Source organism: Embiotoca jacksoni, unplaced genomic scaffold, assembly GCF_022577435.1.
Source record: "Embiotoca jacksoni isolate LCO1_2020_lvr unplaced genomic scaffold, fEmbJac1.0.p SCAF_24, whole genome shotgun sequence".
Taxonomy (NCBI): domain Eukaryota; kingdom Metazoa; phylum Chordata; class Actinopteri; family Embiotocidae; genus Embiotoca; species Embiotoca jacksoni.
The window spans coordinates 820000-832441 of record NW_027185375.1 but is presented as its reverse complement, the minus strand read 5'-3'; the positions used below and the strand labels follow the sequence as shown (position 1 = coordinate 832441).

Sequence of the window (12442 nt, the reverse complement as noted above, 5' to 3'; positions counted from 1 at the left end):
CGCTGGTCGGGGATTGTTCTATCAAATGTTGGAAAACGTTATAAATTATAATGTCCGACCCAAAACCCAACAATTTTACAAAAGATCTGCACAAATCACGGAGCTACTGTTCCTCCTTAAGTCTTCACGCGCTGTAAACCGAAAATCATATCTACAGTAATTGCCATCATCTGGACGTACACTTATGTGAATAGCTTGACCTAAATATGTTAATAACCGAGATATGATCTGCGGTCTGACCTGTTGGAAGCCTGCGATTGCTTCGTGATGTATTTTCCTTTGCTTCTTCTAAAACTGACGCAACTGAACAGAGCAGACGGCTTCGCAACATGTCTGAATCCCTCTGTCTGTTTTTCGGTCTCTGTTTCACAGGTTTTTGTTTTTTTTTTGTATTCACATTGGCTGCCTACTTCTGAAAAGCAACTGTCATGCCAACACACACACACTCCCACGCGCTCATAAGAAACACACACACACACACACACACACACACACACACCCTCTCTTTGTGAGGACGACCTTAAGCCTGCGATCCTGACGGCACCCATTCCTTAAAGCGAGCCCGATCTTTAACCACTGCATGCCTGTGTACTGAATCCTCCAACCGCTGCTCCCATTTCAGGCCAAAATCTGTAAACTGAGACTTAACTTCTTTCCTTCACATTTTTGTGGCAAAAATGGTCCTCTTAAAATCAGTTATTCAAACCGATACCCGTCCTCTTAACACGTACAAAAATACACACAGGTTTGACAAAGATCTGCTGCCGTGATTCTGACTCAGAAACTGTCTTCTTCGATCCTTCCACTAGAGGGACACGTAGAGCCACCGAAAATCACACTAGAATTCTAGTTTATTTGCCCGATACTGTTGCTCAAAGTCCATTTTGAGGACACTTGTGGACTTTACCGAGCGCAAAAGACGATGCTGATATTATTCTGTCTTTCGTTTACAGCAGCAGGGTGGTGTGTGTGTGGGACTAACCCGAAAAAAATCTACGGAGCCCATGTTCATTGTTGGGAAGGAGCATGTCACTATGTGCAACGATATTACTTTCTGATTTATTTTTTAACAGTTATTTGGACAACAATAGAGCTCTATGAAACCTGGAATAAACTCTTTCAGGGTTTGGATTTCTTTTGCTTAGCATTCAAGTAAACTGAACATCAGTATAAAAGCATAACCTTGTGAGGGAAACGGAGGCCGAACGGATGGATAGATCTGCCCTTCAAGACATTCTTGATTAAACTTCAAGCCAGTGTTTAGTCCTGTTTTGTCCTGTTGTGTTTCTTCAGTCAATCGTCCGTCTACTAAAAACACAACCTGGCAACAAACTTAAAAAAAAAAAAAAAAAAAAGAGAGAGCGAAGACTCCATTTGTGTTTGTGCTCTTCCATCCCACTCTGACAGTATGCTATTATCATTAGCTAAGATTCCCCAACTGTTTTCCATTGTGGAGTCTGGGAAGTAGGTGGGCTGCTGCACACTGAGCAGTTTAACAACACCGGGATCATACCGGCCGCCGTTCTTTATCCGTTACAGTTTCTGTTGCTTCGCTTTGAAGTCCTCGTAACCTGAAGCATCGTTTCGATTCCCTCGATCTAACCGTCTCCCCCTCTCTCCTTTCCCCACCAGACCATGGCGGAGTACAGCTCTCTGCTCAGCGACCTGTCTGAAAACATCACCAACGAGGACCTGGAGCAGCTCAAATCGGCCTGCAAGGAGGACATCCCCGAGGACCAGAGCAACAACATCACCTCCTCCAAGGAGTGGTTCAGCTACCTGGAGAAGAACGACAAGCTGGCCCAGGGTGAGACACACGGAGGAAGTCGTCATGCAGCTTCAATTTCCCTCTTATTTTTGCCTTAACTGAGGTCTGGAGCATCTTTGCGTGGTACGCCTGGAGGCCCTTTTTAAAAACAAACAATCTTTCTATCAACCCCCCCCCCCCCCCTGCAGATAACCTGTCATACATTGAGCACATCTTCGAGATCTCGCGGCGACCAGACCTGCTGACGAGGGTGATCGAGTACCGTACCACCGTGCTCAAGATCTCCGAGGATGACGAGATCGACACGAAGCTCACGCGCATCCCCTCGGCCAAGAAGTACAAAGGTAACGCACTCTATCGAGCGCATGCAGGCGGAGAGACAGATTCATGCATCACGAACATTAGAGGTTTCTTTGATTGGCTTCCTGTTCTGCCAAAGCTGGTCAAGTTCTGCCCTCTAGTGGCTACACACAAAAAAAACCATCCTCTAAACCAGTGTTTCTCAATCTCTATGTCCGGGGTTCTCAGTAATTAAGTGAAAAGTGGTCAAATATGAGGATCTTTTGTCATCACAAACGGGTCTGAACTATTATATTTCATAATGAAAATCTACAGACCGTCTGGTTGAATGCTGTCGTGAGACACGCATCTAATAAATGCCGAAATGTTTCAGGCCTATAAACCACTAAAGCCTGACAGATACCAGATTCCAATCTAAATGTGAGAGTTATAACAAACCTAATAAAGACTGTATATTATGATATACTGGTTATTGATTTAGTTGTTGTTCTTATCCCTTTTTCTCCTTTCGCCCCTTTTTGGTTTTGATACATTTTAATCTTGACTCTATCTGATGCATAAAAGTTAATGGTTTAATTATGCATCAGAAATGTTGAGAAAGAGATTGAAAAAAAATCTATAAACTGTCAAAAGGCATGTGTTTTAAGAGAGTTGTCACATTGCAATGAAATAATCTTTTCCCCTCTCTATTTGGTTTTTGCTGCCAACTCTTTTTGTTGAAAAGTTTTCCAGTAGACATTTGCCATTTTTGTTATTTTGCTCACAATTGTTTTAAACAAATGTCCTGAGTAGTTTGCCCTCCATAACAGCAGGTGGCGCTGTGAATCAAATTAAAGTTTGCACAGCTAAAGCGGAAACTACATTATCATTGAATCGTATGGCGTTTGTAAATCGTGTTTTTGGGGTTTGGGCAGTAAATTAGCTCCATGAATCGACTTTTCCAGAGAGAACGAGTCAAAGTTTCTAAAACGGGTGTGACGTGCTAACTTTTACTTGTTGACTACAACTTGTTTAAAGTAAAGGTTTCTAATAATGCCTCTCTTCTGCCTCTCCCCTTTTCCACCCTCTCTATCCAATATCCCAAACCCCGACCCCACCCCTGGACAAAAAAAAAAAAAAAAGACATCATCCGCCAGCCCTCTGAAGATGAGATCATCAAGTTGGCCCCGCCCCCTAAAAAAGTGTGAGGTCACGATCCTCAGCCCCGATCTTTGCACCTCGAGTTCTTCACTCCTGGAAGTCCAATCAACCGACCAACCATTTCTGACCAACCCCATCACTCCCCCACCTCACTCCTCTCACCCGCCCTCCCCCCCCCCGTCCCTCCCCCCCGCAGTACCACATGCCGTGACACAGAACCGCGCAGACAGCCACCAACAAAGCAACCAGTCAGATCGTAGCGACGCAGCCGCTTCGCCAGCTCCGAGGAGACGGGAAGCCGAAGGGGAAACAAACTAAAGACATTACGAGAAGAAATCATCAGCCGGACGGACGGAGTGTGTGTGTGTGAAGAGAGAGAGAGAGCCAAAGTCTAACATCGATCCAGACGCTGAGTGGGTCAGTTCAGAGTGAGTGTAATCTGTGATTGTGTTCATGCAACATACAAAAACAACCACGAGGAAGCAGAAATTAGAAACCTTGCTTTCACATTAACCAACAAAATGTAACGGCAACGCTTTTTTTTTTTTTTTTTCAGAACTTCTGAAAAAGCAGATAGAAAACCATAGAAGCGATTAATATGCGCCCTTATCGTATGTACAGTGTCGCATTACTATGACGAGCGTAATTTAACAGCACTTAAATCTTTCTTTTTTTAAATTTTTATTTCATTCAACTTGAATGCGCAAAATAGCCAATTGCTGAAAACTACTAAATTACTATCTGAAGATGAAATGAAGCTAAAACATGTAAATACAAAGTTTTACATGATTGAAACGCATTTAAACTCAAAACTGCAGCTCAAGTTATCACGTGGTAAAAAGAAATTCATCTAAATCTTACACATATTCCTGTGGCTCATTTTGGTGATGATTCTTGTTTTATAGTGTAGCTGCAGGCGTGTTTGTGATTTGAAAGGAACACTCACTTCTGTCCTTTAGCAGAACCTTAGCATAAAGACTGGAGATCGGGGGGGGGGGGGGGGGCAGCTAGCATGGCTACAGCCTCATTTGACGCCCTGGTTTTTTGAAGTAAAATAGATCCAGTAGAGGTGGTAGGTGGATTTTGTTATCCAGAGTAGCGCTTGCTGTTTTTCCCCTGTTTTTAGTCTTCATGGTAAGCTAAGTTAACCCACTGCTGGCCGCAGGTTCATATTCATTGACCCGAAAGAAAGCCATCAATCTTCTGATTTAACAAAGCAGAAAAAACATATTTACCCCAAATGTCTAACTATTCCTTTAAATCACATATAGTTCATGGAAAAAAAAAAAAACTAGTTACCAGTGAACCTGCGCTTGCTGTATTTGAAAACAAAACTTTAAGTCAAACGTAAAGGACAGCTAGAGGTTTTATATGCATTCCCTTTACTCTGACATCGATAATTATATCATGTTTCAAGAGCAAAAAAAAAACAAAAAAACAAAAAAAAATCTAATATTTTAGAGGAATATATTTAAAGTTGATTTTCATAGGAAAAGCCAATATTTGCCTTTAGCTTATAATCATAGCAAGAGTTATTTAGAGAAAATATTTACAATAGAAAGCCGTTATTTCTATACAATGGAAGTTCCCTGTCCGTAGTTGGGGTTTTTTTGTTGTATTTTTTTGGTGGACCAGTTAGCGTGAAAGTCTTTTGTATGAGCTGGTTAGAGATGTAAATATATAAATAATATATTACGAGACGATATAGTAGAAATAATATATTGATTTATGTTTCATTGAGAGAACTCTTGATTCTAGTCGCGAATTTTCCGCCGAACTGTACGTACAGTCTGGTTTTGCAACTGAAGACTTTCACTCTAATTTGACCAACTCTGAAACCATTCTGTGTCTCCGTTAACACATTCACGAGGAGAAAAAAACAGGCTTTGGGCTCCACTAGACTATACAAAAGTATATTTTGAGAGAGAGAGAGAGAGAGAGAGAGAGAGAGAGAGAGAGAGAGGATATTGGATATCATATTTGCTGTGTGAAAATGTCGTTGCGTGATGCATAAAAAGATGAAAACTCCCCCTCCCTCACCCCCACCCCACATCCTCCCGCACCCCACCCTTCTGTTGACATTTCTTTTGTCGCGCGGGAAGTAACTGACCAGTGCGATTTAGTCTTTGAATGAAAGGCCGCTGGAAGGAAAAAAAACAAAACGTGCAGGATGGTAGAAAACGTCAGAAAGAAAACGCGGCATGTGATAATTGATAAAAGACGTACTTTGATAAACTGTACATAAAGTAGACAATGATCTCTAATGCACACGACGGCTCGTAACCTATGCCATTCCCGATCATGCACCAACACAATAGCTAGCAAGACTGTTGAAACTAAACTATAATAACTGCTCTTTTGAAACACTGTGTATCTTTTTTTTTTTTTTTTTTTTTTTTTTCCCCCCCGCGATGAAGCCTTAGCAGATTTTCTGTTTTCCCTGAAATTTCTCAGAACTGTGAGAGATTGCGTGCGAGGCGGAGACAGGCGCCGGCACAACACGTCAAAGTCGGTCAAAAAAAAAAAAAACGGCTCTCACTTTTAAAGAGAGCGACGCAAACTTTTATTCTGAAATTTGCTAAGGACTTCAGTGTCGGCGTGTACAGAATGTCTGTGGTCTATTTCTGCACCTGTGTTTGTTGCACTCAAAGCTGTAGGATTAAAAAAAATCTAATAAAAAAAAAAGAAGAGGCAACCACATAAAAATCTATCATAGTATGACTAGTTATTAATCCCAGCTCCGCTTCCTTTCCCTGCCCACCACGCTCCACTCCGACCCTAGTGCCAATGACCAAGACTTTTATTTTGATCACAGTTTTCGTGATCTTTTATTTTGTTTTGTTTTTGTTTCTTTTGTACGTATATTGTAGTGTTGGACTGATTTGTATCCTATGCATTTATGTCTGTAGGAAAACTCTGCACTGTAACACATCCTCCCAAACAAATCACTAAATCTAAAGAACTGAGCTCTTTAATTGTGACGAGTCAGGGTGTTTGACAAGACTCTGATATTCCTGTGTTGAAACTGCATGAACGTACGTGCTGGATGGAGTGGCACTTAATAAGAGGAATTAAAAAGAAAAAAGATCTTGTTCAACACGCGTTCTGCTCTTTTGCAAGCAAAGTCTTAAAATTCAAGAGTCCTTTAATGCCTGCAGCGGTTTCGACGAGGTCTGTGAACACAAGACATGTTTCTCTGCATAGAATATCCAGATAATCAAGGTCAGATCAAGCTTTTTTTACTGTTAAAGGAATAATTCACCCTTTAATACTTTAACGCTGTTATTTACCGGATATGCGATACTTCAAATTGAACTGGGTTCAGGTTTTAGCCATCGACAGTGGTCCATGTAAGTTGGGTCCAGACTGGAATATGTTGACAGCCACTGGTTTGATTGGCAGGAACATTGACGTACGCATTCATAGTCACCAGAGGAGGAATCCTGATGTCCACCTTGAGATTGACATTTGAATACAATGTCTCAACAACTGTTGGATGGATTGGCATGAAATTTGGTGGAGAGATTCATGATTCACTGAGGTTGAATTGGAATAACTTCGGTGATTCCTCCTCTTCTTTTTTTTTTTTTTTTTTATCTAGCGCCATCATGAGGTCAAACGTTCAGTTTTTCCACTACTTTGATTTATGGTCAAAATCGCATCAACATCAGCTGTACTTTGTTTTCAGCACAAATTAGCGAGTATTAATTTGCTAAGGTGCTTTTGGCCCAAAGAGAAAGGGCTACTCATCAACTAAATTGTTGTCGCATTCCACCAAAATTCAGCAGTCGTACAGAGAGAGAAAATAATCCCGTTAGGGTCTCAGACGCTACCACCGTCTCTCTCTCTGACAACTACACGTAAATCTGGTTTCTAATCCAACACCTGATCATAAAATATATCCTGATATCTGCACTGATCTTTTCAGATGTAACAGTGTCAAAAGTATTTCAGGGTGGATTTTCCTCTCTGTGTCCAGAGTCGCCCGTGCAGGGCCAGACCCCGAGTGAAGCGGTGGCTGCCTTCCTGTAGCTTGAGTGGGACCACTGCATCTATCACAGAGCTGAACCAAGAGCATTTTGTCAGGCGAAGGAAGGCAGTTTCACTTACTGCTATGACCTGTGGGTAACGGTCTTTGCCCGTGTTAAAATGGATGCAATTATTGGCCATAAATGTTGGATTACATTTTACCAATTCCTGTGAAGAGCTCTGGTAATTTAACAAACCAAAAGGCAGGTTTTTCTTTGCAAATCTAAGCACGCGTTTCCACCATTGTACAAAATAACCGCGAGGGAGGATTAGGGCCATGGAATATTATTTGTGTTGCTTTTTATTTGAGGTGCTTTTTGAATAGCAGCTTGTGAATTTAGATGTATGTGACCAAGTGACTTTTATTATTTTTTTTCTTTCTCTCAAAATCTCAGTAGGCAATGGACTCATTTTAGCAACTGTGTGGTAGTTTGTTAGTAGTTCGAATGTAGTTTGACAAAACTCCAAATCGCCTGATGTTGTAGATGCTTCTGATCAAAGCTTAGTTCAAAGATTTATTTAAGGTTATTCACTGTCGGCGTCAACATGTGGCATTCCTCCATCCAATTTCAATGTCACCGTGTGGCACAGCCCATTTGACTTCATCGCGAGGCAGATTATACATTTGGCATAGTTTAGCTTTTTGCTCTGTAGCCAATCGGCTCACAATATATAAACATATCAGTCACAAATGATGTCAAATTGGGATTTCCATGTACCAAGTACATATCGACTTAGTGAATGCTGCAAAAGTATAAGCCTACTAAAATACATCCGTATTCATGGTGAATATTTAATTATAACCAATACATGAGTGTAGATGAAGTACGTAATGAAGAGGTAGACATTGTGTGAAGGTTTTCAGCTAACAATTAAAATTCATTCAAACAAGTAACATTTTCCCTTAAGGATAAGACTGTTTTTTGTTGTTGTTGCTGTTTTGTTTTTGTTTGTTTTTTTCCATTTTATTAGGTTGTAAATATGTATTTTGAATATATATCACTGTGTTTGTTTTTAAATTGATTAATTTATTTAATGCCTATATATTGTTGTTTTTACATATCCTGATTTTGTTTTACTAACTGGAAACAAATCAAGGGGATTAAAACATTGTGCTTAGTTAAGCAGGCCACGCATCAACACTTTTCTATTTCATGTTATACTCTTCATTTATGTTTTGCTGTTTCAGCTTCGGGTGATGGCTTTTACAAAAAAAAAGGAAAAAAAAGTGATATTCATTTAATTGTATTTACTGATATGTAACATATTATGTTTTACTAGTGTTGTATTTGATCAGATGTGTCGTGGTCACCGCTCGTAAAATGATTTTATTCAAAAGTTTCCAAATCATGACAAAAGATAAAAGCAGTCGCAAATATCATAATCTGCCATTTTGTTCGTATGAGACATGATGTCACTTGCACGGATGCACCAGGAGCAGGACATTTTGATGTTGGGCTATGTGCATGTACAAATTCAAGACATGTTGACCCGCTAATTTGACGTTTGCAGTCTTGTGAGAATAATTTAAACAAGTAGGTTTTAATTTCTTTGTTTTAACGTTCTTTTTTTTAACCATAATCTTTTTTCGTAAAAAATATTTTCTCATTCTACTCACAGAAAACAAGACTCGGTGTAAAAGACAGCCGTTTGAGAACTGCCGGTTAAACAGTCAAGCAGTCCCTCTAGTTTTATACAGAGCCCCAAAGTGTTGGATATTAAATAAATAAACAAAGACGTTTAAACAACAAAACAGTCACGTGAATAAATTGAAGTAATCAGTTGAGCAAAAGTTGTTGAACAAATTTCCAAATTACTGAGCGACCTCCCGTTAGCTGTGGCAACTTCTCGTCAGTTCAATAGGAAGTCCCTCGACATTTATTTCTGCTCCAGCTAACACAAGCTAACTGGAGATATATTTGGTAGCAGCTGTTGGAGGCATGTACTTGGCTACATTTCTATAATGGAACCAAATAAAAGTTAACATGAAAATAAGAAGGCTGACATAACACTAAATAATAATGAGGTTGACCTTGTGATCATTTCTTTATTTACTTTGTAGTTTTTTGGTTCATCTTTATATTTTACACAATATATTGTTTTTATAAATGTCATATGTTGGAAAAATTACTCGAGAGGCTTGGTTCAAAATCAAACACATCGGACATTTTATTCTTGCAAGAAGGAGCAACTACATGCACCCTCAAAGAGAGGTGTCCAGCAGTGCTCCCCCCCAGCAGTCCTCTAGCAGGGCTCGCCCCAGCCGGGCTCTACCCAGCCTGGCTCTCCCCAGTCCTCCACCATAGGTCAGCTTTTATACAGTGGGACAAACAGTAGACCATCACCCCCATTCCCTTTGTACCTGCCTTTGTATGGTAATACAGAGTTGGTTGTAGGGCACAAGATAAGGACACAGTGGGAGTTGTCAATTAGATGCGGAAAGAATCACTTGCAAATAAGACAGAAAACAAAGGAAACTTTTCGGAGCCTTCTTGACAGAGACTTTAAGGAGCCACAATGCAAACAAGAGGAAGGGACAAATCCTTTTTTTCACATCATACCCCTCCTTATACAAAGTATAAACATAAAAAAAGGAAAAAAACAAAAGAATCACGAGGAAAATCATGTTAATCACAATTGTTGTTGTTGCATAAGGGGGTGGTGTTTCAGTCATCGCTCTCAGGCCGCAGGGTCCTATCCTCCTGAATGGATGCCACGTGATGCTGTCCGGAGCCATTTTAGCTGTACTGTCCGTCCACAGATGTACCAAAATAAGCTCACCAGAAACTAAACCGCCTGGGTGTTGTTAGTTTCTTCACTGGTTTGAGACAAGCACCCCTATTGGTATCACCTCCCTTTGTAGCCAGACTTCACCACAGGGGAATGCCGGCTTACTTAATCTGATATGTCTGTGCGATGTGGTTCAGGCAAAGGTCTCATCCTTCTGCAATGGCTGAGGTGTATTCAGGCCCGTTCAGCAACCCACACCTATATGTTGATTACACACCATGACGAGGCACTTTTCTAGACCATGACACTGACTCATGCCGTGAGGCTTCACAACACTTTCAGAAAAAAAAAATTTTTAGTAGTTTGTAAAGCCATATGTTGTAAATGCTTAGTTTATTATAGATACCATCCCTCCTGTTGAGACATGGTTTATCCCATGGTTCAAAAGGGCTGCATATCTATATAAACTTTTTTGGGAGTATCAGCTTGCCTTCTACATGCTGTCGCTGTTAGTTTTCCCTTGAATCCGTGTTTCTTTTCCCATTTTTTTCAAATATTTTATGTTATCCGCGCCTCTTGAGTGCATGCATTTTACGTCTCCCTCCAGAGGTATCTCTTTGATCTTATTACAGCATGTCCCCATTTTTTCTATCTGTGAGCCAACCAGTTTGTATGGAGTTCACCCGAGCAACTGGTCTTTATACAGTGTACCGTTAGGCTTCGGCCCGCCTTTACACTGTAGGACACTCACGGTATCTATTATTTATTCTTATAGTTCCCTGTAGGTCCCTGACCTATTTCCTAAGTCCCCGACTTAGTTATCTGTAGGTCCCTGACCTATTTTTGTTTGCGCGACTTTTAGTTTACCTAGTCTACTCAGACTCTTTAGTTTACCTAATCTACTCAGACTCTTTAGTTTACCTAGTCTACTCAGACTCTTTAGTTTACCTAGTCTACTCAGACTCTTTAGTAGGTCCCTGACCTTACTCTTTAGATCAAAACAACAACAAAAAAAGTTGTCTTACCCCGGGTGTCCGATGTTTTGATGGTGAATCAGCCTTGTTCTAGGATCCCGTCACTCGTCCTCTCTCCAGTCAGTCCTGGTCTCACCAATGTCCAAACTGAGGTCTTTCACGGTTTCAGGATGTGTCCGGAGAGAGGAGGAGATGTTGGGATCCGGCTCGAAGGACCATTATATTATACGGTTTATCTATTCAATATTAAACACTTCAGGCTTTCGCACTTTGCTATTTTACGTTGGAAGTCGGGTGTTAGTGAATGATCCAGGGGCGCGTGGATGAAGTGACGGGGGGCAGAGGTAACTGAATGCTGGGTAGAGTAGTGGAAGTTTTGAGGAAATAGTTTTGGAGTTTGTAAAGATAAAAAAAAATACCTTTAAAAAAATAAGTAGAAGTGTGTCAGCAGAGCAAAATATTTAGGTGCACACTTTTGGGAACCCTCTCGTGTGTGTGTGTGTGTGTGTGTGTGCGCGTGTGTGTGTGTGTGTTGGCATCGGCATCGTCTTGTTTATCGCGGTGAATGTGGCAGGTGTTGCACATGAATGCTGTATAATGGTGAGACGCAGGTGAGCTATTGTCAGGAACGCTGAATGTCTAGACGGTCGCATCGAAGGAAGTTGTGCAACAGTGTAGTTGTTGTTGTTGTTGTTTGTTTGTTTGTTTATTTTTCTTTGCACCTTTCAACCATCACAGGAAGAGCGTGACTTTTCAGTTGGGTGTATCACGTGTACTTTCGTTTCTCTAGAGCTGCACAACAAACAAACACATTTTTTTCAATTCTTTTTTTCATTGTGACGAATAGAGTTTACATTTCATGCACACGCACACACACACATAACAAGCTTTCACATTGTAGGTAAAAAAAAAAGTGCCAACTTGTTAAAACTGCTGAATGGACTTGAAATCATGACACGCTTGACATTTCGCAATTTCTCACGATATGTATGGTGAACAATCCGGATTTCAGACGGTCACGTTAATCTTTTTTGGCGGGAACAGAGATCCTCTGTGTGTGTTTTACAGTAAGCTGACTTTAGAGGCTGTTTTGAAGTGATGTGTGTTTCAGTGCTAATTGGGTCATTTGTAACCGGAGTGGTGTGATCTGTCCCCCGTGGATGAAGGTGTAACTTTTGGGCTGAGGAACAGTCCCGTGCCGGTTCGGGGGTTTCGAAAGGCATCTAACATTGGCGTGAAAGGACTTGTAGGTTCAGCGGAGGCGTCGGGACAGCACTTGAAAAGTCCAATTATGGGTCAGTGTTCTACAAATGATCTCATGACTCGTGAAGGTGGCTACATCTGTGAGTTTTGTAATATTAATCTCGAAATAGCGGAGGCTTTGCCAAAACATTTGAGTTTTTAATCGAAATTCATCATTCACAGCCGCTAGCTTGACTTCTGAAGGTTTTGTTCAGTATGGGAAGCGTTCAGGGCGATCTGGAAGAAGAAGAAGAAGAAG

The 12442-nt window shown here is 40.9% G+C and overlaps 1 protein-coding gene across 1 annotated transcript; it reads left to right on the top strand.

Moving 5' to 3' along the window:
* The first annotated feature begins 1632 nt into the window (after window positions 1-1632).
* On the top strand, window positions 1633-3356 carry LOC138203902 (astrocytic phosphoprotein PEA-15). Its single transcript, XM_069158917.1, has 3 exons — window positions 1633-1807; window positions 1957-2112; window positions 3191-3356. Exons 1-3 carry the CDS (start codon window positions 1636-1638, stop codon window positions 3253-3255), a joined length of 393 nt encoding a protein of 130 aa, XP_069015018.1. The 5' UTR covers window positions 1633-1635; the 3' UTR covers window positions 3256-3356.
* Window positions 3357-12442: the final 9086 nt, after the last annotated feature.

Bases quoted from the DNA above. Each gene is read 5' to 3' on its own strand.
- LOC138203902 (XM_069158917.1), top strand. From the start codon at position 1,636: ATGGCGGAGTACAGCTCTCTGCTCAGCGACCTGTCTGAAAACATCACC. The intron at 1,808-1,956 runs GTGAGACACACG...CCCCCCCTGCAG, and splicing joins GAACGACAAGCTGGCCCAGG to ATAACCTGTCATACATTGAG. The intron at 2,113-3,190 runs GTAACGCACTCT...AAAAAAAAAAAG, and splicing joins CTCGGCCAAGAAGTACAAAG to ACATCATCCGCCAGCCCTCT.